This window comes from Caenorhabditis remanei, chromosome X (genome assembly GCF_010183535.1).
Source record: "Caenorhabditis remanei strain PX506 chromosome X, whole genome shotgun sequence".
NCBI lineage: Eukaryota > Metazoa > Nematoda > Chromadorea > Rhabditida > Rhabditidae > Caenorhabditis > Caenorhabditis remanei.
The window spans coordinates 4,940,124-4,967,928 of record NC_071333.1 but is presented as its reverse complement, the minus strand read 5'-3'; the positions used below and the strand labels follow the sequence as shown (position 1 = coordinate 4,967,928).

General features: G+C 38.4%; 7 protein-coding genes across 7 annotated transcripts; 3 read left to right on the top strand and 4 right to left on the bottom strand.

Annotated features, from left to right (window-relative positions):
• Positions 1-2,263: 2,263 nt before the first annotated feature.
• GCK72_022944 (uncharacterized protein) lies at positions 2,264-3,809 on the top strand (the record flags this gene model as incomplete). Its single annotated transcript, XM_053735144.1, has 7 exons — positions 2,264-2,500; positions 2,582-2,775; positions 2,849-2,930; positions 2,980-3,204; positions 3,319-3,509; positions 3,555-3,636; positions 3,684-3,809. 7 exons carry the CDS (start codon positions 2,264-2,266, stop codon positions 3,807-3,809), a joined length of 1,137 nt encoding a protein of 378 aa, XP_053578710.1.
• A 2,084-nt stretch (positions 3,810-5,893) lies between these two features.
• GCK72_022943 (uncharacterized protein) lies at positions 5,894-6,572 on the bottom strand (the record flags this gene model as incomplete). Its single annotated transcript, XM_053735143.1, has 2 exons — positions 5,894-6,479; positions 6,568-6,572. The coding sequence occupies 2 exons, from the start codon at positions 6,570-6,572 to the stop codon at positions 5,894-5,896; spliced, it is 591 nt and encodes a 196-aa protein (XP_053578709.1).
• Positions 6,573-7,830: 1,258 nt separating this feature from the next.
• On the top strand, positions 7,831-11,821 carry GCK72_022942 (uncharacterized protein; the record flags this gene model as incomplete). The annotated part of the gene is made up of 6 exons (XM_053735142.1): positions 7,831-7,887; positions 8,970-9,060; positions 9,697-10,341; positions 10,492-10,647; positions 10,692-10,807; positions 11,606-11,821. 6 exons carry the CDS (start codon positions 7,831-7,833, stop codon positions 11,819-11,821), a joined length of 1,281 nt encoding a protein of 426 aa, XP_053578708.1.
• A 3,485-nt stretch (positions 11,822-15,306) lies between these two features.
• On the top strand, positions 15,307-16,106 carry GCK72_022941 (uncharacterized protein; the record flags this gene model as incomplete). Its single annotated transcript, XM_053735141.1, has 4 exons — positions 15,307-15,510; positions 15,625-15,806; positions 15,852-15,933; positions 16,002-16,106. 4 exons carry the CDS (start codon positions 15,307-15,309, stop codon positions 16,104-16,106), a joined length of 573 nt encoding a protein of 190 aa, XP_053578707.1.
• Positions 16,107-16,815: 709 nt separating this feature from the next.
• On the bottom strand, positions 16,816-17,914 carry GCK72_022940 (uncharacterized protein; the record flags this gene model as incomplete). The annotated part of the gene is made up of 2 exons (XM_003102967.2): positions 16,816-17,775; positions 17,825-17,914. The coding sequence occupies 2 exons, from the start codon at positions 17,912-17,914 to the stop codon at positions 16,816-16,818; spliced, it is 1,050 nt and encodes a 349-aa protein (XP_003103015.2).
• A 4,742-nt stretch (positions 17,915-22,656) lies between these two features.
• GCK72_022939 (uncharacterized protein) lies at positions 22,657-25,106 on the bottom strand (the record flags this gene model as incomplete). Its single annotated transcript, XM_053735140.1, has 4 exons — positions 22,657-23,106; positions 23,158-23,694; positions 23,788-24,368; positions 24,998-25,106. The coding sequence occupies 4 exons, from the start codon at positions 25,104-25,106 to the stop codon at positions 22,657-22,659; spliced, it is 1,677 nt and encodes a 558-aa protein (XP_053578706.1).
• A 1,013-nt stretch (positions 25,107-26,119) lies between these two features.
• Positions 26,120-27,515, bottom strand: GCK72_022938 (uncharacterized protein; the record flags this gene model as incomplete). Its single annotated transcript, XM_003102891.2, has 3 exons — positions 26,120-26,261; positions 26,327-27,391; positions 27,445-27,515. 3 exons carry the CDS (start codon positions 27,513-27,515, stop codon positions 26,120-26,122), a joined length of 1,278 nt encoding a protein of 425 aa, XP_003102939.2.
• Between the last annotated feature and the right edge of the window lie 290 nt (positions 27,516-27,805).

Genomic DNA, 27,805 nt, shown 5'->3' with positions numbered 1-27,805 from the left:
TCATTGCATCGTAAATTTCGGCTGTCTCTTGATCAACAAAATATTTGTCCAATAGTTTACGCAGTGTTGGAACATATTTTTTGTAGAGTGTTTCTCCATCTTCGAATACAAGTATCTGCTTCTCACCGCCGTTCGACACTTCCTCGTCCTCCATACTGTCATCAATTGTCACTACTTCCTTTCCCAACTTCAAATCTTCTTCTTCTTCCTTCATTTCCTCTTCTTCATCAAATTCGTCTTCACTCTCATCTGGCGAGGGGGGAGCGTCCATGATAGCAGATGCACGTTGCTGCTGATATCTTGCACTGCTACTTGGCATTGTTCTCAGAGTCCTGAGGTCATATTTCTCTCTCTTGACACTGTAGTTGGTACGAGCTGCAGGGCCATGGTAACGACGCATTCGATTGCGCTCCTCAATAAATGCAGCGCGCTCAGCTAAAGTTTTTAGCGGCTTGATTAGCTTTAGTGTTTTTGTCTCTTGGAAAGAATCACAATTTGTGTCTTTTGGCACCACCTCGACATCCGGTTCCGGCTTCTGTTGACTACCTGAAAATTTAGCATCAATATGTGTTAAAGAATGAGAGATTATATCGCCATGAAGTTTCGAAATAACAGTTTCCTCATTTCAGCAATGAAACCTTATCCGTTCTAACGGTTTGAGTTGGACAACTATTGTACAGTGAAATAGCATGGGCCTAGTGAACCTCAGACCCCGAGGTCATACGTGGAAAGAATATCGGTTTATGAGAGCCGAGAAAACAAAACGATTTTTGATGATTTCGTACGAGGTTGGGGACTGCAACATTTCTATAGTATAGTAGTGGATTGTTTCTCAAACTGATGTTCTGTACAATCGCTGTGCTAAAAGATGTTAGTATAGAAACTGTAGTAGCACTCTTTTTCTAGCCAAAACGTGTTTTCTTTCCCTTTTTGACTACGTCTTTCAAGTAAGAATAAGAACAATTACGATTTCTCGATGATAAAGTTTTTCATATTCTCACCTCGAAAAATAGCAGAATGTCAAAACAGAAAATGTATTATGACTCCTATATTTTGTTTCCTTCGAAGTTTGTGTCTATTCTTCAGAGAGAAAATGTTATTGGTGTCGAGCAGTGAAAACCCAAACTGTTTTGATTCAAACACAAGTTTTAGACGAATTATTTTACTAAGGAATTATTGCAGTTATTCATTGAAATGATCGCAACATTCTATACCTGTAAACATCGACTCACCTGATGTAGTTTCGTCGTCCTCCATCGAAGGAGACTTGTCTGCGGATGGATCGGGGTTGGGTGCAGATGAGGTGTTATCAGTGCGCTTCATCTGAAAATTGGGATATAACGACTTTTACAGAACAAGAAAGTTTAAATAAAAGAGAAGGAGATAAATACAAGAAAAAACCGAAAAACAAAAAAACAATGGTGAGGAGAGTGGTCCGCAAATATTTGACGCGCACTCTCTCACAATGTCTGTGTCTCCTCGCTTCCCCCACTCTCTACTCACTGTTTATTGAGTAAGGAGAGAACAGAAGAAAAGAGGAGGGAACAGAGAAACGAAAATCAACCGATAAAAAGAATGAGTTGATGAGGTAAACCAACTATATCACTTATCACATTGACAACGAGCTAAAAATATAGTAAACTGCTCAAACTATAAAAAAAACTGGACTAAAAAGAAAACAATAACTCTTGCTAATATTTCACCAAAATAAAGATGAGTTTGTAAACGAGAAAGGCAAAACGGGACAGTGAGATACGTAGAAAGAGTGAGAAGAGTGGAAAAATCGATCCGCGAACGCGAACGCACACGCGCACACGCGGACATACACATACACGCGTGCGCTGATTGGTTTGCGCTGTCGGAATACGCGTCAACAACATTTTGACGCATTTTCGGTGAGAGAAGAGAAAAAGAAGGAACCGTTAACTTTGTTAAACTTTTTGTATAAAAGACAAAAGACAAATGAAACGTTCACCAGTGGTGAAAGTGTTGTAATTTTTCCGCCCAATTCTTGTAATTTACATATTTAATAGGTCCTAGCCATGGCAGTGCTAAAATTGTTATTTTCTCTCTTAACATTTTTTCTCTCTTCACAACGCACAGCTCGATTTTCTCCATTTTTGTCAGTATTATATTTGTTTTGTGTTGTTCCAATTCTTGTATCTTTAATAATATTCTGATTTCAGCCACCGCAATAAACGAAAAACGAAAGAGGAACGAGTATAAACCATCATTCCCAAACGTCGAATTCTTCGGTTTCAAAATGAGTAAACGAGTTGCGGAAAAAGTGAAGAGACGTCCTCGACGATACGCTGAGTCAATTAATGAACAACTGGATTACGATACAAATGGAGCAGAAGTTTATTATCAGATGCCTCAGAGTTCAGTTGAGGGAGTGCCATCAGTCAATGAGATTATTGATGGAATTGTAGAAACATGTCGAATGATTTTACGAGAATCCCCTGTAGTTCTCGGTAAAATCAACAAAAACAATGTCTGGGTTAGTTGTTTTTAATATGATTCGGGATTAGGTTCCAAAGGTGTCAAATTTTTATCATTTTGAGAAATGTTTGTTTTTCAGACACTCAAGTGGCTGATCGACACTATTTTCCCACGGATGTACAGTGCGAAGCCTTATGACAAAGCTCACTTGCTGGGAGACTATGGGAGAATTGCCTACTGTACAGGGGTGCCAGTTGGTGCCGTAATCTGCAAAATTGACGAAAAAGACAATCTGTATATTTTTGTGATAGGAACTTTGCCACAATTTCGAAGGTGAGGTAAAACCATTGATATCAGTAACTATTTCGGATATCAACAACCGAATTGACAAACCTGTTTATTTCAGGTGTGGAATCGGTTCAGTTCTCTTGAATTATGTTATCAAGTTAGGTGAAATCATAAAGAAGAACATAACATTGCACGTTCGTGTAGGTTTCAAAAACTCTAATTTGAAAATTCTCTTGTTTATTATTGTAGGTAGACAACAGAAGTGCCAAGCGGTTCTATCAGAGAAACGGGTTTATCGAGACAGAGTTTGTTAACGAATTTTATTTCCGAGAACCGCGAGGAGCCCATCATCTTGTAAAGTATATCAGTACATCAGGAGGAATGATGGTAGTTGACGGAGACGGAGAGCAACCCGGAACAAGTGCACAGAGCAATCCCATCACACTTTGTGAAGTCACAAAGGAAAATGTTCAGGTCAGTTATATAATGATGAAATGGTAAAGTTCAAGTGAATACTACAAAGGATGTGTCTTCTATTTGTTGCAGAGTACAAAAGACGTACAAACAAATATTAATTCAATGTTTTAGAAACTCAAGATGCTCATGCAAACGCTGTTTCCGGGAATGTTCACCACCGCGAACTTCGAAGACGCTCATACTATGGGGAACTTCGGGAGAATCGCATGCAAGAATGACAAACCAGTTGGTTTTATTGTCTGTCGATTTATGAATGGCATGTTGTACATATCGTTGATTGGAATTTTACCGGAATACAGAAGGTGAGTTTTAAGTTGCAAAGAATTGGTCTGAGCGGTTGCTTTCAGACATGGAGTTGGCTCAGCACTTCTACAACATGCAGTTAACTATGCGACAACAGTGAAGAAGGATATTCAACTACATGTTCAAGTAAGACTCAGTTCTGATTGTTACTATTGAAATTAATGTCTTTTTAGGTCGGAAATACAATTGCCCAGGAGTTCTACCAAAAACATGGTTTCATTGAGACTGAGAGAATTGAAACCTACTACAATAACCCACCAAGAGCTGCTTTCTTGTATACAAAGAAAATCTGTATGTAGGCAAATCAATGGTCTATTAAAATGTTTCTAATGTTCTCGTACTTTGTTTTTTACAAGCAGTTATTGTGTTATAGAATTTAATTCAATTTCCAAATTATATGAAACACTATTTTTATACGTATGATTGACTGACATTTATTTTAGTGTAGCTATGTTCTCATCTGTAATTTTCTAGTTTCATTATATCATTAGTTTTCACTTGAAGTTTAACTAACTAGGGAATGACTTACACATAGGTTGGAGATACACAACATGACCTATATCGTTGGAAAGCTGACATTTCCCTGATTCCGAATCTATATTTAGTTTTTGCAGTGGCCCTCCCAGTTTTGAGAAATTCGGCTCCAAAGTTAGGGTAAATTTTAGTGCTCAAACTCAAGTTCTCAACCCGCGTGTTGCCCTAACAGGTAAATCCATTCGGAGGATAGTTAAATCAGCGGTTGAATGGTCGAGGGGGTTACAGGTGTGGTGGTAGGTGGACGCTCTGTGGATCGACTCCTTGCCTTTTTTTCTTGCCTTTTTACTTTTTTGTAATCCTTGTTTTTGGGTCCCATGGTCATTACAATGTGTCAGAATTCGGTTTTTGAAGCTTTTCGAGTCTATATTGACTTCCTGCGACGTTTTAAGATAAAAACATTTTTTCAAGAAATTCAACTTTTCTGCGATCAAGTCCATGGCGAGAAGGCAGTCGGAATTTTTTTTTGAAAAATTTTTGTTAAAAGTTAGAAAAACAATAGAAAATGTTATAGCAAGGTATAAAAATTATTTTTTCCAAAGTTTACTTGTCTTGTTACTCTGGTATATACTTTTGAAGCAGTTACTCTGCTTCTGATGCGGGGATCCGAAGTTATTTAAAGTCGTAGTGAAGATCTCTATCATGTAAACATGATGGAATCTAATATCAAAACGCATTTTCTATTGTTTTTCTAACTTTTAACAAAACATTTTCAAAAAAAATTCCGACTGCCTTCTCGCTTGATCGCAGAAAAGTTGAATTTCTTGAAAAAATGTTTTTGTCTTAAAACGTCGCAGGAAGTCAATATAGACTCGAAAAGCTTCAAAAACCGAATTCTGACACATTGTAATGACCATGGGACCCAAAAACAAGGATTACAAAAAAGTAAAAAGGCAAGAAAAAAAGGCAAGGAGTCGATCCACAGAGCGTCCACCTACCACCACACCTGTAACCCCCTCGGCCATTCAACCGCTGATTTAACTATCCTCCGAATGGATTTACCTGTTAGGGCAACACGCGGGTTGAGAACTTGAGTTTGAGCACTAAAATTTACCCTAACTTTGGAGCCGAATTTCTCAAAACTGGGAGGGCCACTGCAAAAACTGAATATAGATTCGGAATCAGGGAAATGTCAGCTTTCCAGCGATATAGGTCATGTTGTGTATCTCCAACCTATGTGTAAGTCATTCCCTAGTAAGTTTTGAAGAAATGAATACCCTCACATTAACAGTATTCAAGGATTTGAGTACCCGACTCATCCCAGATTTGAAATGTTTTTAAAAGAACGAAAAACTCAACGTGAAATCAAGATGTGCGTCTGATTTGTTAGCGCGCGGTATCCATAATTTTGGTTTTTGCAGCATCAAAAAATGGTCAGAATTTGTATCCTTGTCGAAAATTCTGGTCAGTTCAGTGAAGAAATCTTGAACTGAACTTGCACTGTTTTTCTTAGGACCAGAGACATTTGTCTTCTGTACTTCCGTAACGGATTTTTTAATAAACTAATTATGAAATTGCTTGTGTGATCATTACGTTTTGTCATAAACCAAAGTAATTGAAAGCTACAAAACAGATCTAATTGTGACAGTCCTTTTCCTACTGTTCACATTTATGGTTTTCGAAGTCTTGGTAACATTTTTTTAGGTATATTTTGCCATCAACATTTGAAAAATTCTTTATTTAAGAATCAGCAGACGAAAAGATAACAAAAACCACAAAGCTAGAAAAAAAATTAAGACAGAAAAAGGAACAGCACAGGATAAAATAAAAATAAATGTTATTAATCTCAGCAGAGAACGGAACAGTAACATTAAAAACTTCAGTTGTTTCAGTTAGGTTAATTGGATGTTCAGATATTGCTCTTCCACTTGCTTGGTAACCGATTGTTTCTATCAAATCCATCGAACGCATCATCTACTTCTCCATCAGCACAGCAATCATTGTCTTTTCTCACTTTCTTGCACGGTGATTCAATAGGAGGGAGATCAGTGAAACATGTATCAAAATGGGAGACGTCATCATCACTTTTCAACTCCGGTATGAATGGAGGCGAATCGAATTTCCCTTCCTCAAGTTTCTCCAAATTGATTGAGTCGAAAAAATCCATTGTCTTCAGATTAGCAAGAGTTATTCTCTTTTGTACGTTTCGTGTAAGAAGAGCTTTAATGCCAGTCTTGCATTGTGAGGACATCTTCTTTGGATATTTGATCACGCCACACTGAATCTTTGTCCTAATCTCTTCTTTTGAATCTCCAGTGAACGGTGGTCCACCACACAGCATATCGAACACTAGAATACCTAGTGCCCAAATGTTAACCGAATGATCGTATGGGACACTGCGCATCAATTTGGGGGCCATTCCTTCGTATGCACAGAATGTTGACGTTTTGCTGGGCTCTGGTGGAATCACTGTAGACGAGTCGTTACTTCGGTCACTGCGTTTAGTCCAGTTTTTTTTAGTTTGAGCAGTTTACTATATTTTTTAGCTCGTTGTCAATGTGATAAGTGATATAGTTGGTTTACCTCATCAATGTAGCCAAGGATCCCCCTTTGGTTACCCCCTTACTTGGCTACCAAAGCCAATCCGACGGTCCCCTCTGGTTTTCCCCACAAAACTAGAGCCATCGGAACCTTTTTCACTAACCTCTTATTCAATCTGTTCATTAACAATATTATTATTATTGTCGTTATTCTCAGTTATTAGGTTGGTGCATAATTTTCTTTCTTTTTTGAAGGTGTGACTTTGGTTCTCGATCTCTAAGCGGTGATATTGTTTTTCATCCCAAACTTTTTTGCATTTTTATGACCACTTTAGTGGCTATCACGTAACTTTTCAAGTTGGTGCAAAGACAGTCCGCTCGTGAAAACGATGGCTTTTTCGGTCGCCGACCAAATGCCTATTTTGGAAAGTTTTTTGATTCTAGTCGCATTGATATCAAAATGCTAAAATGTTTACGAGAAATTAAATGCAGTTTATAGAACAAGACTTTATCTTGTTATCACATTTTAGTTTTTAGTCGGAATGTTAAAAACAAAAAAGTTACGATCACACGATTGAGAGCAACGAGAAATCAAGGTCCAGCTGGGTTCAATCAGATTACATAAATATTTGGAAGAACATTTATACAAAACTATTTGTATATGTTAGAGGGTAACATGAGTAACTGATGCCATACAAAATTTATGAAAAAGCCATTCAATTAAGTGATGAAACTTGGGTGATGTATTTGCTATGATATTTGCGATTTTGAGTAATTTTGAGCAGTAGACCTGGGTGGAGTCTAGGTCTCTTCTCAACAATCCCAAACAAGTCTGAATTATTTTGTTACAAATAATCAACAGTAGATACATTGTTCTGAAATTGTGCAAAAGATCTAGTGGATTGACTTAGAAACAGGAGCAGTAGGCTTCATCAAACTTTAAATCACAAGATTGTGATGATATTGACTTCGCGCTTCCAGAGAAATGAGGGAAAGTGCTCAAACATTCCAAACAAAGTAGATTTAGATACATCAATGTCTATTCTACTCCATACTAAACATTTCCACCAATTTCCTTAGCTAGCGTTAAAGAAAAATTGAAAATACTCGCACATCCCTAAATTGCTGATCCTCACTTTTCTTCCGGGACTGGCACTAAACTATAGTTGCTCAATTCAAATGTTTTTATTATTTTTTCAAACATAACGTTCCTTTCATGTTTCAAATTTAAATAAATCACCCTTTCTCATCAACATTTTCTAAGAAAAAAACTGAGACGAAGAATGGTACTGAAAAAGGGTTCCTTATGTGTTTTGATGTGTCTGCGGCTGAGATTAGACAGATGACGGACGTCAAGTCACAGGTAAAATCACAATGACTTATAGGTACTAATCAACTATATTTCTTTTCATGTGGGGTATTAGCCTTCAAGAAATTTCATGACAAAAATTGTCCAAAAAAAGAAAGAAATTTATGCACCAACCTAATATTTGAGTTCTACCAAATTATTACAAATTATTCTAAATTATTATAAATAATTCCAATTCTAATTCCCTCACAAAGACTTCAAATTCAGCAAATGTGCTCCAATAAACCCAACACTCTGTCTTCCGCTACGCTCTCTCGCAGTAGACGCGTATGTCGTCACTCGCGAGCGGTCGCGTCGCGTGCTCTTGCTCATGTCGGCCTTTTCAGGCCAGAGTAATTCAGCTGACGACGGTCGCTTGCCGACCGTCTCCGCACGGTTTTCCCTCGTGTGACACGCTGAGAGAGTAGTTGAGGAGATCTGATGTTTGCACTATATTTTCCCGTGTCATCAGCATCTAACGCGAGTTTGAGAGTCTAGGCTAATCTATCTTCCTCTGGTTTTTGAGACTTCCAGTCTCTATTTCCCGCCGTTCAGTTCCGCCGCGCTCGTCGTCCTGCTTTCGTCGACTCAATTTCTCTTCCAGGACACGTCGCTCTAATTTATTCTCTTTTATCACCCTTTCTCTATTTTGGTTGTTCTTCGAGGATATTTTTTAGATAATAAAGTCAAATAAACGGGTCACTCATACTTTTGTCTTCTTTTTAACATCGCTTATCTTACAAACATGCCTCATACACTTTATTTTGGGACGAATTTATATTTCTTCTGAGAGGCGATCAGTCTCCGACCGCTATCTTCATTGCCCTCTCAAAAATCAACTCATTCTTTTTATCGGTTGATTCTCGTTTCTCTGTTCCCTCCTCTTTTCTTCTGTTCTCTCCTCACTCAATAAACAGTGAGTAGAGAGTGGGGGAAGCGAGGAGACTCAGACACTGCGAGAGAGTGCGCGTCAAATATTTGTGGACCACTCTCCTCACCATTGTTTTTTTGTTTCTCAGTTTTTTTCTTGTTTTTATCTCTTTCTCTTTTATTTCTACTTTTTTGTTCTGCAAAAATCGTTATATCCCAATTTTCAGATGACACTTTCTGCTAACAGCTTATCTGCACCAAAATCCGATCCATCCGCAAAAATGTCTCTTTCCATGGATGACGACAAATTGACATCAGGTAAGTCAATATTTACAGGTATAGGATATCGCGATTATTTCAATGAATAACTTCAATGATTCATTAGTAAAATAATTCGGCTAAAACCTGTGTTTGAACCCAATCAGTTGGACTTTCATCGGTACAAACTTCGAGGGAAACTAAATATAGCAGTCATAATGCACTTTCTGTTTCAACATTTGGCCAATTTTCGACGTGAGGATATTAACAATTTTGTCATCGATAAATCGATATTTTTTCTTACTTGAAAGACGTAGTCAAAAAGGGAAAGAAAATACGTTTTGGCTGAAAAAAGAGTGCTGCTACAGTTTTTATAGTAACATCTTTTAGCATAGCGATTGTACAGCACATCAGTTTGAGAAACAATCCACTACTATACTATAGAAACGTTGCCTCCAACCTCGTACGAGGTCATCAAAAAATTGTTTTGTTTTCTCATAAACCGATATTCTTTCCACGTATGACCTCGGGGTCTGAGGTTCACTAGGCCCATGCTACTTCGCTGTACAATAGTTGTCCAACTCAAAACGTTAGAACGGTTAATTTTTCATTGCTGAAATGAGGAAACTGTTATTTCGAAACTTCATGGCGATATATTCTCTTATTTTTTAACAAATATTGATGCTAAATTTTCAGGTAGTCAACAGAAGCCGAAACCGGATGTCGAGGTGGTGCCGAAGGACACGGATCTTGATCATTTTTTTGAGACAGGAAGACCAAAAGCGATCAACCCAGGATCCCATGCTCAGGTCAAAGCAGTTATGACGGAAGGCGTGATAATGAGCCGTTACAGTCCTGCAGCTCGTACGAACTACAGTGTTAAGACTAACAGCGCAAGACATCGAGAGAAACTTGCGTCTGCTATCAATTTGGACGATGACTCGTCTGTTGAGGACGAAGACGAAATGGATGATGAAGAGGAGACGGAGGGAGAAGAAGATGTGGAGGAAGATGAGTTGGAGGGGAAGGAAGTGATGACAGCCGATGACAGTATGGAAGACGAGAAACCGTCGAACGACGGTGAGAATCTGATGCTTCAATACAAAGCGGAAGAAACCGACGAAAACTACAAGGCACATATTCCAACGTTGTGTACTACTTTTTCGGATAAAGCTGACACGATCTTCTCACAAATGACTCTCCAGATACCTCCAATGGTGAAACCAGTCAAAAGACTTTGTGCGAAACCGGCCGCAAGTGAAGAGTCTGGTCAACACCATTGCAAAAACCTTTATCGAAAAAGAACACAAGATCAAACCAATCCAAGTTTCCACAATTACGGTATGTAGAGAACTCGAATTCCCTCACTTCCTGAAATTTCACTGCAAAGTTGTTTTTCCGAGTTATCTAGAAGAAAAAAACAACTTGTGGAAAATAATTTTTTTTAAACATCTTATTCAAAAAATCTCGAAGTATATGCCATGATTTCAGATGTACGCCGCCAAGGATCTTCTTCACTGTTCATCCCAAAGGAGACGCTCGCTCATCAGAAGTTGATTCAAGAGCTCTCGAAGTCCGCTCACCACAAAAAAGTGGGTTACACAATGGCTTCGAGTACAAATCTGAAAGGAGAGCTGTCCAAATTTGGTTAGTTTCTATTGTTAGTCTAACAAGTACTATTTTTCTTTCAGGTGAGAAGTCAATCACTTTGCAATGTCCTAATGAGTATGAAACTGCCACTTGCCCATCTCGTCAAATTTCGGAGTTACAATCGGATGAGTGCCACCGTTCGTTTATTCAGGAACTGGTGAAAAAAAGGCGTGCCCGTTTGCAGTAGTCTTCCGAGTAAGTTGAAAATTATCCCTTGTTCTATGCATAAGGTGTGTTATTTCAGACCATCCAATGTGATATTCCTTGTCCAACAATCTTCTCCGTTTTGAGGCATTTTCTCTGTCAAGTATTCCTCTGTTGACGTCTCACTTTTCACTATCGACTTCCCACTCAACTTTTTTTAAATAAAACCAGCCCACAACTCTCATTAACTAACATCTATTTTTTCTATTTGTCTATTTTTCCTGTCAGATTATAACTATTCTAATCTCATAGCAGTTTTTGTTGGACATTTTCTCCCTTTTTAAAATTACATTGAATCAAAATATGTACTGTGAACTAACTCTCACGTACAGATATGATAAACCGCAATTTTTGCTAAACAGTATTTTTTATGACCGGTTGTTTTATTTATTTATTTATTTTAATTCGATATGAAGGGCAAGGAGCCACTGATACAACCGAAGTGGATTCAAAAAGATAAATAAATATTTGATGGGCCGATTCTGGAGGACGCAAAATTAGGTGGTAAAAAACTATTTTTCCCTTTGGAAGTAGTAAAAAAAAGAGAAAAATAGTTTTGCCCTTTTTTTGCTACCTCGTGAATAGGCCAAAAACGAGAGAGGGAGGGGGGAGACAAGTAGAAACATTAATAGTTGAGGGGAGAAAGAGTTAGGTTGTCATTTAAGTATAATCCAAGTGTCAAAATTTCAGCTTACAAGGATATCATGCACCTTGAAAAAACTTGATCATTTTGATAAATTGTTTTTTTCAGGCACTCAATTGGCTTATCGACACTATTTTCCCACGCATTTACGGTGCTAAACCTTATGACAAAACTTACTTGCTCGGAGACTGTGAAAGAATTGCTCCATGTTCAATGCGAATACAACGAGAACTGACATACAGTAACTGCGCTCTAATAGTGCGATTGCAACCGAGGGATGTCTGTACAAATGTAGACTGGCCGGAGTCTCTTCATGAGAGGTAGATAGTGTTATATCAGAAGAAATGACAGCAAAATGTGAATTTGCACTAATGTCAAAGAAAGTGTGAAAAAGGAAGAACCTCTGGTTTCGCGATTTATGGATCATTTGAAGAATTGTGAGTGTTCTGAACCGTATCACAATAGACAAGTTTGTTATAACAGTTTTGAGTCACTCCGTGCAATCACACTCTCACTAGTTCGAACAAAACGTAACCGTAATAGAATTTCCTAGTGAGAGATCAGCTGGCGTTGCACCACAGTAACAAAATTTATAAAATATTATTTTCTGCTTCGAATTTCCAGATTTACTAAATTTCAAGCCAAAACGATTGGAATTCTCAATAAAAATAACATTTTCAGCGATTTGGAGCCAGAAATATTGAAAATCACTGAACGCCTGCTTCCCAGCAGATTGAAGACATTCTGAACCTATTTTTCTCTAAAATTGCTCAAACATATTTGTTTTCCTTTTAAAGTAGCTCAATTCTCGCTAAATTTGCCAGCAGAAAATGTATACGTCATGTATACTTCGTGTATACGTGCGGTTTTTTCACTGCAGTGTTGATCGTTCGTTTCGAACAAATGGTATAATAATATATTAGATTAATTCAGTTTTTAAAGTATTGTGATATCTAACACAAAAAACTGAGAATTCATCAAAACGCGCTGAGTTTATTTTCAAGGAATTGACGTATCCCATACATTTTTTAGGAATTGACGTATCCCATACATGAAGTTAAGCTTAGAAACTGAAAAATTGAAATTAAGTATCTGGAATGAAAGGCGAGCCATATATTTAAATACGTATATACACCTTATTTGTCACTGGCAATCAGATAGACATGGTCTCCCAAATACGTTTTTTTTTCGAAAATGACCACTTTCTGATTTCATGAGAAGTGAAAATTTTCACATTTTCATTTATAGTAATTTGGGAGTCACAGCTGGAAACATGAGTCCGTTATTTTTTATAAAGCCTTGGTCTATATCTTGCGATTACACTTTAGTTTGAAAAGATTGCTCCTAAATTGACCGAGTTACAATGTCTCGAAGTGACTCAACTCGAAAAATTCGAAAAAATGGAATTGTGTCTGCCATTCTCTGGAAACTCAAAAGGGGCACGTAAGATTTTTCTTATGTTCTAGTTGGGGTAAGGGCTATTATTTCCCAAAATATCTAAGAAATCCAAGAGTTACACCCTGGGTCATTCCCATGTTAGAAAGAACTAACCTTGTGTGGACATCGTCCGGAAGTGTGGCACCATCTACGACGATTTTGTCCTTGTACCTAGAATATTATTGCTCGAACGTCTGGTCGTTGTCGGGATCGTATGTGAACATTGGGATCCGCAAAGTTATGGAATCCGCCAACTTCGAGTCGATGTTATTGGCGTCTTGGGACGCTCCAGAAACGATTGGTCCCTTTTGAGCAAGATATGCATCATTTTGCTCGCTAATGACAGAGAACATGTAATCTTTCAAAATCATTTTTTTTTCTTTTCCTTTTATAACACTTGCCCACTGTTTTCATTATTTACCATGTATTCTTTCTATTCGTCGGTTTTTCCTGTTTGATTATATTGGTTCTATTAGGCTGTCCCATAAGTTTTCAAACGTTATTGAAATCAAATTTATTCAATGCCAGAATATTACAAAAATCAAACATAGCGGCCACCTTTATCCACTACTGCTTGCCATTACGTAGGTAGAGATTCAACATCTTTCCACCAAAACTCAGGCTGCTTCGAGTCAAAATACTTTTTCAACCATTTCTCGACCTCTGACTTTGTTTCGAAATCCTGGCCTTGAAGGGATCGAGGCATGTCGCTGAACAGATAGTAATCCGAAGGGGCGTGATCAGGGCTGTACGGAGGGTGGGCAAGGACTGTCCAGTGGAATGTAGCCAGGAGAGACTTGGTCGTCTTTGCGGTGTGTGGTCTTGCGTTGTCATGGAGGTAGTAGACTCTGGGACCGTGTAGAGGGGAGGTTTTCAGTTTGGACTTCACCTTTTGTAATTGAAAAGAATAGTAGTCGGCGGTGATAGTTTTCCCCTCGGGAAGCAGAAAGCACTTCATGAACAAACCACCAGACGGAGAGCACTATTTTCTTAGGGTCTAACTCCTGTTTGACGACACCCTTTGGCTGTTTATCAGCATCAACCCACTGGGCTCTCCTGTGGTGGTTTTCGTATAAGACCCACTTCTCGTCCGACATAACCCACTTCTCGTCCGACGTAACCCCACTTCTCGTCCGACGTAACCCACTTCTCGTCCGACGTAACCCACTTCTCGTCCGACGTAACCAAATGATCAAGCCAGTTGAAATTAGGATGGAGGGTTAGAAATTGCAGTGACATGTCCACTCGGCGCTCAAGGTCAAAGTTAAACAGTTTGTGTAGTATCCATCTTCCCTTTTTTTTAACTTGCCAAGAGCTCCCAGTCCTCTTTCTACCGCAGAATGAGTAAAGTTCATTACTGTTGCCAGTTCACGAATGGATGACATTGACAAGTTACGGGAGGTAGTGGAAAGTAGAAATGGATCACTTTCCACTACCTCCCGTAACTTGTCAATGTTAAACTTTACTGGTCTTCCAGAACGTGCTTCTTTGGCCCAAGAAAAATCATTATTTTTGAAACGATGGACCCAACGGCTAATTGTCTGCCGTTGAGGGGCATTATCCTTTTAAACTTCAACCATACGTTCTTCAATCTCAGTGATTTTGAACAAAACAAACAAAAAAAAAAACAACCTAATACTTTCGCAGGTGCAATAACCACATCTCTTCCTCTACTTTATTTTCGTGCATTCTCAACTAATCTCCTTCCAGAACAGGTGCCCAAGTCAGATGATGTCAAACAACTCTAACTCAAGTCTTAAGGATTCTGGAAGTGAAGATAAAGAGCATAAAGACATTCCACTCAAAGATCCGATCTACGTGAAATATACATTGACAACCTTCTGTGACTCGAGAAGCTCCAAGAAGACTCGCGACTGTCGACCAGAACCTCGCCTTTAATGTTAAGACTGATAAAATTCTCGAAGCCTGAACTTTTTCAACGTCTTTTGGCATAAAAACACAGCAAAATGTACGTTCTTCATCTCAAATACATGGCCGCAGTTTTTCTTCCCATATCCACATCTCACTCCCAAACGACACTCCGCTTGCTAAACTATACGCGCTCGATTCTGTATACGCGTCTTTTCTCTCTCAACATCACAACGCTTCATTTTTCTCTATGTTTGTCAGTATTATATTTGTTTTGTGTAGTTCAAGTCTTGTTTCTCAAATAATATTTTGTTTTGAGACACCGCAATAAACGAAAAACGAAAGAGGAACGAGTATAAACCATCACTCCCAAACGTCGAATTCTTCGGTCTCAAAATGAGTAACGAGTTGCGGAAAAAGTGAAGAGACGTCCTCGACGATACGTTGAGTCAATTAATGAACAACTGGATTACGACACAAATGGAGCAGAAGTTTATTATCAGATGCCTCAGAGTTCAATTGCGGGAGTGCCATCAGTCAATGAGATCATTGATGGACTTGTAGTAACATGTCGAATGATTTTACGAGAATCTCCTGGAGGAATGGTGGCAGTTGTCGGAGATGGACAGCAACCCGGAACTAGTGCGCAGAGCAGTCCCATCACACTTTGTGATGTAGGAAAATGTTGCGAAAAGGAAAATGTTCAGGTCAGTTATATAATGATGAAATGGTAAAGTTCAAGTGAATACTACAAAGGATGTGTCTTCTATTTGTTGCAGAGTATAAAACACGTACAAACAAATATTAATTCAATGTTTTAGAAACTCAAGATGCTCATGCAAACGCTGTTCCCGGGAATGTTCACCACCGCGAACGCTCATACCATAGGAAACTTCGGGAGAATCGCATGCAAGAATGACAAACCAGTTGGTTTTATTGTCTGTCGATTTATGAATGGCATGTTGTACATATCGTTGATTGGAATTTTACCGGAATACAGAAGGTGAGTTTTAAGTTGCAAAGAATTGGTCTGAGCGGTTGTTTTTAGACATGGAGTTGGCTCAGCACTTCTACATCACGCAGTTAACTATGCGACAACAGTGAAGAAGGATATTCAACTACATGTTCAAGTAAGGCTCAATTCTGATGGTTACTAATGAAATACATGTATTTTTAAGTCGGAAATACAATTGCCCAGGACTTCTACCAAAAGCATGGTTTTATTGAGACTGAGAGTATTGAAACGTACTACAACAACCCACCGAGAGCTGCTTTCTTGTATACAAAGAAAATCTGTAAGTAGGACAATCTTGGTCTATTCAAATTCGTTGATTTCTAGTTATCTCGTGTTTTGTTTTCTATTTTTCAAAAAGCTATTGTGTCTAGACTTCCAACTCATTTCCAAATTATATGGAACACTATTTTTATATGTATAATTGGCTGACATTTATTTTAGTATATCTAAGTTCTCATCTGTAATTTCAAGTTTAATCATGTCATCAGTTTTCATTTGAAGTCTAACTTAATTTCAAATAAATAAATATCCTCGCACTAACAGTATTCGAATATTTCATCCCAGTTTTGAAATGTTTTAAATATAACGGAAAACTCAACGTGAAATCAAGTTGTGCGTCTGATTTGTTATTGCGCGGTAGCTATCATTGCATTTTGGTTTTTGCAGAATCTAACTAAAATCTGTTGTCTTGTTTAGTGTACTGGTTACCTTTATTTCTTATCGTTCAATAAACTTGTTGTGCATGTTTCAAATATTTTATTGGAGTCAAAAGTTCTGACCAGTTCAGTGAACAAATTTCTCAGGACCTGAAAAATTGGGAAGCTTAATGAAACTTACTTAATTTTTATGGTTGTATTTTTTATCTAATCACATTCAGATTTAAAACCAAAGAAAACCATAAAGCTAGAGTACAAATAGATTGAGACAGAAAAATGAGCAGCACAGGATATAATTGAAATTGATGAAATTAATCTCAGCAGAGAACTGATCAAAAACTCTAAAAGGTATTGCTGTTCCACTCGCTTGTGAACCAATTGGTTCCTTCAAATCCATCGAACGCATCATCTACTTTTCCATCAGCACAGCAATCATTGTCTTCTCTCACTTTTTTACACGGCGACTCAATAGGAGGGAGATCAGTGAAACATGTATCAAAATGGGAGACGTCATCATCACTTTTCAACTCCGGTATAAATGGAGGTGAATCGAATTTCCCTTCCTCAAGTTTCTCCCAGTTGATTGAACGGAAAAAATCCATTGTCTTCAGGTTAGCAAGAGTTATTCTTTTCTGTACGTTTCGTGTAAGAAGAGCTTTAATGACAGTCTTGCATTGTGATGACAACTTCTTTGGATATTTGATTACGCCACACTGAATCTTTGTCTTAATCTCTTCTTTTGAATCTCCAGTGAACGGTGGTCCACCACACATCATATCGTACATTAGAATACCGAGTGCCCAAATGTCAACAGAATGATCGTATGGGACTCTGCGCATCAATTCGGGGGCCATTCCTTCGTATGTTCCACAGAATGTTGACGTTTTGCTTCCCTTGATGAAGTTAAATTTGCTCAAACCAAAATCAGTGAGTTTGATGTTTCCACAACGACCCAGCATTACATTAATTGCCTTCAAATCCCGATAGACTACATTTTGATTGTGGAGGTGCTCGAGTCCCAACGCAATTTGAGCGACATAGTATCTTGTCGCATCTTCAGTCAGAGACTTCTCTCTATTCAAAATGTTGAAAAGTTCTCCTCCAGAAAGAAGTTCAAGTACCATGTACACACTTTGTTTTGTCTCAAACCTATGGAACATTTGACAGATGAACGGCGACTTCACGTTCTCCAGAATCCGAATTTCATCTTTGAGATGAGTCGACTCCAACTCACTATCTGGTTTTCCAACCACTTTTAATGCGTACACCTGGTTGGTATCCTTTTTCCGAGCTTGGAATACCTGAAGGTATAGAATAGGAAACTGTTTAAAGAAAAAAGTGTGAACGTACTTTTCCATATGCTCCTTTTCCCAGAACTTTCAAAAGAAGAAAATCGTCGACTGTCATCCGGGATGGAGTATTGTTTAATAATGGCATCATTGTTAAATGCTGAAAAAAGATAAGTGAGAATGAATGGACCATGGTTCGGAGAAGGAGTAAACAGGAATATACGAGAAGAAGAAAAGAAAGAAAGAATGTATGGGTCATTGTTTGAAAACGGGCAAGACAGGGATATACAAAAAGAAGAAGAGTAAAGAAAGAATGTACAAAAACACACTCAGTTTTAGATGTGTGAACGCGGAAGAAAATAACAACCAGTAAGATGCTATAGAGATGCTGGTCTCCTAGTGAGAGGTCAGGTGACGTTGCACCACAATAAGAGAGAAGAGTATGAACTACATTGTCTCCCGTCACAATGGAGGATGTGGAGAAAAAAATGACAATGTGAAAATAAGGTGGATAAAGGTATTCATTGAGATGGAGAGAGGAGGTGAATGAGAATTGGCATAGATTAACTGCGCTCTCATAGTACGATTACAATTGAGGGATGACCAGGTGTTTAGACTTGTTGGTGACTTTTGATGAGAGGTCAGCAGATGGTATTGTATTAGAAGAAAAAGATATCGAAATGTGAATTAGCACTAATGACAAAAAAAAGGGGAAATGAAGATCATGAGAAATTAGGAATGGGTGCAATCATTTGGTGTTCTCACCAAGCCTGTCGAAAATGGCGGTCAGCCGTGAAAGGCTACGATTCTTTCTCTAAAAATCTTTTTTTAAAGTCCGCGGCTTTTTAAAATATCAACTAAAAATACGACTTGACATTCTTTCTACTTTTTAGGACCAATCTGACAACCAGGGTTCGATCCTCACTTTTAACTTTTTTGTTTTTCGTATTATAGTGGCAAAATGTCTACCAATAAACTTTTTATGTCTTTTATAATTTATCCATTTCAGAACCGAAACTCATTTCAAATCTGTTCTAGATTACAATAGTCTCTTCAGAACTGCCTGTGTCATTCATTTCCTTATGTATAAATATATACGGACAAACGAAATTTCAAGAAAGAGACACTTTTGACTTTTTAACATGGGAATGCATTCTCTCATACAGAAAAACACTCAATTTATGAAAACTTCTTTTTGTGAGCTATTGCAACTACATATAACTAATTTTTTGTGAAATTCATCAAGAAATCTTTTTTTTACAAGATAATTAGTTAATAAAGATAGATGTGAGTATTTTGATAAATTGACTTTTCACTTCTACTTTATTGGCGTGATGGATAAGGTCAAGTGACCTGCGCGCTGGACAGTTAAGCGATAACGCAGATTCGTCTCCAGAAAACATCCAGTTTTAAGTTCACTACCTTACGTAAGTTTTACATTTCTGAGAAATCTGCATCTTCAATTAATCAATAATTGTTTGAAAAAAACAGCTCAATGTTTCGTTCTGTTCGCTTGATCCCACCTCTATGTGTTTTAATGCGGCTTTTAAGAACAAGAGCAAGCGCGAAGAGAGAAAAAAGAATTATATCCACAACAGAATCCGATATAACTCAACAGCTTGGCCAGTTAAAATTATTGGTGATCCTTTTCTTATTTCTCGATTAAATCCGCCACTGCCACAGCGGGCTGAGATAGAAAACTAACTTGTAAGGTATTGTCTGCTTTTCCCAGAGGCAGGACGCAGTTAGCAAGGAGCGTTCGTTGCGAGACCCGCGCAGATTGCGCGTCTATATTATAATTGTCATCAGAAGACTAGAGACTCCTTCCCTTCATTATTTCACTCAGACTGCCTATCGGAATGGCTGGTCTTCTTTTGATTGTAATAGAATCTTAATCCCCCTCTTGTATTTGGTGCTGTCATCATTCAGTATGTTTAGGTAAGTAATGGAGTTTCAGAAAACCACCGAAAAAACCGTTCCTTCTGTTTTAATGTTAGAGTAAATTGAGTACAAATTTCGTGTTTCTACCAAAGATGTAGATGTTCATTACAGTTTCTGAATTAAGCAGGAGGATTTATTAAAATTGACGGTGTTCCAAATTCATAAATTTTAGTGTTAATGTCAAGGGAGCGTTTGTCTTTGAAGTTGCGTTGGATGGTGTGGAGTTCACGGAAAGAGGAAGAGATGTGGCGAGAGTTTATGTCGAGTTAGTGTAAGTTTGCTGCGTAGCGACTCAAAAAGTTATTTTCCGTGAAGACCGTACATCTTATACTATCACGAGAGGTTTCGATGTGACACGATCAAATGTCACGGCAACTATCGTCAGTCAATCCGGGGATGTCTTTTGAATGATTGTTTGGTAGAATGTCGGTAGTAATTTGTACTTGATAATTCGTGTTTCCTTGATTCCATGTTTTTATCTATAATACCATATAACAATTTAGTGCTTTCATGGTCGATCTTAATACCGTAAAAACTGTATTTGAGGTGCCCCTCAATTTGAAGTATCCCTCTAATAGTGGTGCCCTCCGACGGACCCTATCAACAATAGAGTTGCACCCTCTAATTGAGGTGCCCATCTAATACAGTTTCCCTCCTGCGATTTACAATTTTATCTAATATCATCATTAACTGACTCCGAACTGTTCTCTAACATTACTATTTTTGCATTTTTGCTGTTATAAACGTAGTTTGCTATAAAAATTCAAGATTTTCTCCGTTTTTAGTGAAATGTTCGACGAATTCGTCATAAATAACTATAAAACCCAATAAACTTCAAGAATTCGTTGGGTGCCGAGGTCGGGCGAATTTGTCCACGAAAAATAGAGGTGCACCTGCTATTTGAATTGCCCTTCTAATAGAGTTGCCCTCCGAAGGACCTATTGAACAATAGAGGTGAATGCACCTCAAATACAATTTTCACGGTAATGAATAAAAAAATTTCACCGCGGGCGGTACTATCACAGTTTTAGGAAAGAGCGGTCATGGGCCTGGTGTATAACCTTGTGATAACAATAACTTCTGCTTTTGACGATCAAAGAAAGGTTCAATAATGAAAGTCTTATCATCAGTCCAGATCATGTCCGAGACGAGTAGCACAAGCGAATCTGTTATCGCACGTCTGAATACCTGTATGAAAGGTTTCAAACATTTGGTGCAGATAATATTCCGATTGTTTTAATATACATAGGTAAGTACAGATTTATACTTACATGTGTAACACTACTGAATTCTGTACTTTGCATAAAAACTTTTTGACAGGAAAAAGCAAAACTAACAACAAGCTATCACCAGTAGGAAGAAATAATACATAAAATGTTTAAAAAATTTTGACATAACCTTCCTACCCAAAATTAGAACACGACTGCCCAGGGTAACCGAAATATTCAGAAAAAAGTTTTTTTGAAAAACTTCCATTTCGAATTTTATTAATTTTCTCCTACTTGTATAGATTAAAAATTTAACTTGTATAGATCAAAAATTTAAATAAAAACATTTTGTTTTCCTTTGAAGTTTCTGAATTAATTGGTCAAATGTCGGAACATTCGTTCAACACGGTGGTTTTCTCGGAACCACTTGGTTAGATTTCCAGGCCACGGGAAAATGCACACCTCTATTGAACTCTGTTGAATACCGTAAAAACTGTAATAGAAGCGCCCCTCTAATAGAGGCGCACTCTTGAAGGCGCTTTGAATAATAGTGGCGCACCTTTTAATAGAGGCGCCCCTTCCATATGTTAGAAATATTTTTTCTGCTTTTTAATCATTATTTTTCGAAGTTCGTGAAAAAACAAATCAAAACTAACTTTTTTCGTTCAAAGTACTGCAAATTTTAAGGTTGTTTGTGTAATTTTGTAAGGAAATATGTTGTTGGCTTGGTTAAAAATTAATGACTTTAAAATTTTAAAAATCGCCAAACGGACAGGTTGAAAAATAGAGGCGCACCCTCTATTAGAGGCGCCCCTGTAATAGAGGCGCACTTTTGGAAGGGGGTTAAAAAATAGAGGCGCATGCGCCTATGTTACAGTTTTTACGATAATAGAGCCGGCCATGGAGAAGGTTGCTCTTGAATTTTCTTACTGAGGATCGTGCTAGAACTCCTAAAAGTCAAAAGTAGTGCCAGCTCTCGGGAAAATCATCATAACTTTTCAAAAGTCCATACTGTGCCAAAATGTGCGTTTCACTACAAGCTATTAATAAAAATTGCAAAGACTATTGTTATGAGGTTATGGGAAATTGTTTATTTGACTTTATACGAGATGCAGCCAATTTCAATAATGACGAACAAGTTGTGTCGGGAAAAAGATCAAGTTCTGGTCCCCACCAATAAACAATAGACCCCCACCATAGAATAACGGGCCCACACCATTGAACATTAGCCCCCCTCCATTTTATGTGTACAAAAACTGATTCACCATCTTCCAAATCTTCAGGCTTAGGTAAAAACACTGGAGAGAATGGTTTTGGGGCCTTTTATTCTATGTTGGTAGCCTGTTGTTCAATGCTGGGGGCCTAATGTACAATGAGTGGGGGGACGGATGTTCAATAGTGGGGGGCTGATGTTCAATAGGTCAATGAGTACAGTTAAATGATTCCCTCTCCTGGTGTGGGGTTTATAGTTCAACGAATAAATTTAAGTAGAGCCCCCCGCCGTGACAAAGAAGCCCCACCTGATTTGTACTGTGTGGGGGGGGGGCTATTCTTAGGTTGATTTCAACGTGAGGGGTTCTACTGCGGTGGGGGGGGCAAAACGTAAACAATACCAGAACAAAAAAGGCACAAGAAAATTTATTAAAAAGCGGAAAAAGGTGCCAACAAAATTGATTGGTAACAAGAAAAATGTGGATGCTGTTATATGAAAGTAACAGAATTGTACTATACTGCGAATCGATACTCATTTCTTGGCTGGTGGAATATTGTCCAAATCGCCACTATTCGATGTTGGAGAGTGCTGACGCTTTTTCGAAGCGTCCTTAATAGTTTTTGGCTCCGAAGTTCCAGTTTCTGTGGAGGTCGTCAATGTTTCAGTGTAAGTTGTGGGCAACAATTTCGGTTCGCGGCGAGTCGAAGAGGTCGGTGTGTAAAACTCGCCCAGGTTTGTTCTCCAATTCATAGCGTATTCCACTTTAGAACAATAAAATTCTTCGCTATGAGTCGCAGGATAATATAGGTCTTCGCAAAATATGAAATTGTCCGTGGGTTTGGCTCCCATGCAAAACGTGCATTGAAGAAGAGCTTTCGCGACAACGGATGCACTGTCTTCAGAAAATGATGATTTTCCTCCCAGAAGATCCTTGACTTCTTGGATGACTTGATCGATGTTTTCGACCTTGCTGAGAAACTTCTGAAAAAGTTATGTTTAATATTTCCTCACTTGATCATGTTTTCAACTCACCATTTTGAAAATGTCTTCAAATTCAGATCCAGCTAAAGTTTTGCACTTGTCAGTCATTGTCTGAATATCTTGATCAGAAACATCGTGGGAGAATATAATTTTTCTTGAAATCAATTCAGCAATTGACACGCAGCCATACTCTAGAAATTTCACGCCTGGAGTAAGCCAAGGCACATGAACGATCCTGCTTTTGTTGGTGAGTTTTTCGGTAGAGGATGTTGCCATTTCTTGGTTATATGAATTTTCTTTGACGGCAGCTGATGATGAAGAAGAGCTGGCAAAGAGGTCTCCAGCGTCAGAACGTCCAGCCACCTGATGTGGATCATACATTGGTAAGTACAGCTCAAAGAAAACATCGGCACACAGAACAAATACATCACTCATGTCAGGTCCTGAGCAGAAAATGGATTTCAGAAGGCACTCCACGAACTTTGAAGACGGTTCACCGTCAGGCTTAAAATGATCGCTTGACAATGACTCGAGTTTTTCTTGAATTTGTGCATTCATTGCATCTTCGAATGCAAGCGGTTCGATCAACTGAAAAACACAGTTTTGAGATTTTCAATTTTTATCGTTACTGAACGATATAAAATATTATTCAGCTTATCAACTGAACATTTTATTGCTTACCTTCTGGATTGGCGACCAGTTATCGCACAAGTGGAGTTCAGATGCTTTAGCCATCATTCTCTCGTAAACTTCGTCTTTAACTTGACTATCAAAATAATCTTCCAACAGTTTATTCAACGATGGAGAGAATGCTTTGTATAACCCGCCTAAATCTTCCTGTTCGAATCGAAGTCTCTGTTTCTCGCCGTCTTTCGACACTTTCTCGTTTTCCATACTGTCATCAACTATCAATAATCGTTTTCCCAACTTTAAATCTTCTTCCTCCAATTCGTTTTCGCTGCTATCGGGCGAGGGGGGAGCGTCAATGATAGCAGATGCACGTTGTTGCTGATATCTTGCACTGCTACTTGACATTGTTCTCAGTGTCCTGAGGTCATATTCCTCTCTCTTGACGCTGTAGTTGGTACGAGCTGCAGGGCTATTGTAACGGCGCATTCGATTGCGTTCCTCAATAAATGCAGCGCGCTCAGCATAGGTTTTTGGAGGCTTGATCTGCTCTATAGTTTTTGTCTCTGGGAAAGGATCACGATTTGTGTCCTTTGGCACCACCTCGACATCCGGTTCAGGCTTCTGTTGACTACCTGAAAATTTAGAATAAATATTTGTTAAAGAATGAGAGATTATATCGTCATGAAGTTTCAAGTGAGGCATTTACAGTTTTAACGGTTTGAACTTGACAACTATTATACAGTAAAGTAGAACCTAGTGAACCTCCGACCCCGAGATTATACATGGAAAGAATATTTGTCTATGTGCGTCGAGAAAACAAAACGATTTTTTGATTACTTCGTAGGAGGTTGGAGACTGCAATGTTGTTATAGTGTGGTAGTGGATTGTTTTTCAAACTGATCTACCTATCGCTATGCTAAAAGGTGTTGTAGTAACACTCTCTTTCCAGCCAGAACGTGTTTCCTTTCATTTTTTGACTACGTCTTTCAAGTTAAAAAAATGAACGTATCGATTTCACTATGTTAAAATCATTAATTTTCTCACATTGAAAAATGGCCGAATGTCAATACAGAAAATGCATTATGGCTGTTATATTTAGCTTCCCTCCAAGTGAGCGTCTATTTTTTAAAGTGAAAATGTCATTTGAGTTTTCCTAACAATGAAAAAACAAAATGTTTTGGTGCAAACAAAAATTTTAGCCGAATTATTTTACTAAGGAATTATTGAAATTATTTATTGAAATGATCGCAACATCCTATACCTGTAAACGTTGACTCACCCGATGAAGATTCGTCGTCCTCCATCGAAGGAGACTTGTCTGCGGATGGATCGGGTTTGGGTGCAGATGAGCTGTTATTAGAGCGCTTCATCTAAAAATTGGGATAAAACGACTTTTGCAGAACAAGCAAGTATGAATAAAGCAGAAGGAAATAAATACAAAATGAAAGTCAAGCCACAGAAATATTGGGTAAAATGCATTCACCGCCCGATGGAATGGAGAGGAGAGTGGTCCGTTACAGTGTCTGTGTCTCCTCACTCCGCCCACACTCTACTCGCCATTTATTGATCTCCGTCCACTAATACGCCTTCAACGTGACTGACGTGTTTCTCGACATCATTTTGAATCTAGGAGCATAATGAAAAGCAGCTGGATTATGCAATAAAATCTGATTTTGCTGATTTTGTGGTTATCGATTGTTCGACAGTAGTCGATTTCCCTTGAACCTCATACTGGAAAAATTTTGCTATGTTATCCTGTTTCCATCAAATCTTGCTACTTTTTTACAACACAGCTCTTACTGCTTTTCAACTGGACACATCCGACGCTATGAATTGAAATTAAATCATAGTACATACTTCTGACAAGCCATTAAATACTCTACTAAATTTGAACAATTTTCTATACTGTAGTGTATTTAGAATTTCTCTTGTATCAAAAAAAAATGAAAAAATCGCCATTTTGATCTGAAATAATATCTGAAACCAGGATTTTTTCGCATTAAATGAGTGGATAATGCTCTCAAAAAATTCTAAACTGAAATTTTTTCATTTTCAATCTTGAGCCATTTTTCATTCGAGTACATTGTGTCATGTGAGTGGATTAAAAATTCCTTGTTTTTTCGATGACAGAGATTGTGTTGCAGCAAGCACTAGAGTAGGTCTACCAACCACAAAAACAACCGCATTAAAAAAACTCTTGTGATCAGAAATCGAAACGGCAATTGGAAACTATAAAAATTGCAAAAAAGTTGTAAACTTATTACTGCACCTCAATGTGATGTACATTTAGCGCGCTGAGCAGTGGTTCGATAACTAAATGGAAAAATTCGAGTTATTGAAAAAACGTTCATTGTCAAACTTTTGAATAGTTTTGAGAAATAAATTATTCTGGAACAGCAATCATATCAATCACGTAGTTGTACACATCCGGATTCTCAGTGACAACACGGTCGACGGTCACTTGAATTCGCATAACGCGAACATCCGATTGAAGTTGGTATTGGAATTGGATAGGGAAGTTGTTCCTGAAATTAGATTTGAGTCAGTCTATTTGTAATAAACTTTCAATGTATATTTTAGTTCAACTCACCTATGGAAATTAACTTTATATCTTCTTCTATGATACTCTCGGAAAGTGCCCAGAAGAAGCTTAGCATCACTTCTGATAATTGTTTCGAAAATGTATTGTTTTCGTTGTGGCAAGCCATGCCGTCTCCAGAAGTCAATAGACCGACTCATCACTCTACTGGGTCTTCTGATTTGTTTGAAACAAACCACATCATTCCTGAATGTTCGTGGAAAAGACGCAGATCTGGAATCAGCAATGATCAATGTTCTTGCGGTGGCCAACAAGTGATGGTTGAGGTCATCCGGGCCGCTTATTTCAACCGAATTCAGAGGGATGCATTCTTCTTTGAGCAGATTCATTGCATTGTCGAGAGTTTGAGTGCCAGTACTATTCAAAACAAGGTTACGCGAGCTCAATCGCGATTCCTGGAAGATGAGCTGCGGCTGCGGATGGGACACGCTGAGCCTTTCGATCACAGGTCCACGCAGTTTGAAGCCGAGCACATAATGGTCCAAAAAATAACGCCAAGCGTCTTTGATTGATTTGTCGTATTTAACATATTCCGTTCTCACTTGTTCTCCGTTTTCGCCAGTTTGAGTGAACATTATAAACTCCTCGTATTTGAGCTCCGAATTAGCTTTTTTCTCATTATATTTTATGATTTTCTTTCGGAGCTTCGCAGCTTCTTCTTCCTTCGCCGCTACCGCTTTTTGGTCGGATGAACGTAAAACTGGGTACTTCTTGAATTCATTGAGATAATCCACAATTTCCTTCAACTTCAGTTCTGCCTCATGGATTTCTGCGCCAAGATAGATTGATGGAGCCTCGCTGTGCTGGTTTCGAATTCCGTTACGATAACAATTTGGGTTGGCATGTTGTCCAACGTCGTGTGGTGCTCCACCCGCATTTCGTTCATTTCGGAAGTACACGGGGCCCTCATAATCGGTGTATATGCGCACTATACCCATCTTGTAGGAAGTTCCATTGGCATTCAAAGAAGAGTGATTTATTTCTACATTCGCGTAACGGAGAGGCACACCTGTACCTATGTATCTGACTGTTGGGGAGTCGACAGATACATTAATCCTGAAAAGCTGCCATATAAAATTTGATAGTATTTGAATCTGTAGCAATCTTACCTTTGGTTAGGGTTCATAAAATGGAGAACAGATTCAATGCTAATACGAGATAAACGTCCATTCCAGGCCATTTTTGTATGAAAGACCAAAGAGATAGCTGGAGGAAATGAATCGATAGGAGAGAAGAGAACAAATGTGAACAAGAGGAGTTTGCAGAGAATAATGGTATGTACACTACAGGCTATGCCGGCCGACTGCTGGCTGGCCTCGCTCACATCTGACCTCTTTTCCCATGACAAAGAAAAAATGACATTTTGAGTGACAGCCGGTGGTGGTGTTAATTGGTTTGTTGCTGGGAAGTAATGAGAAGGCCAAACTGTAGAATGTGACAAAAAACTCAAACTTTTGGAATGTATACATG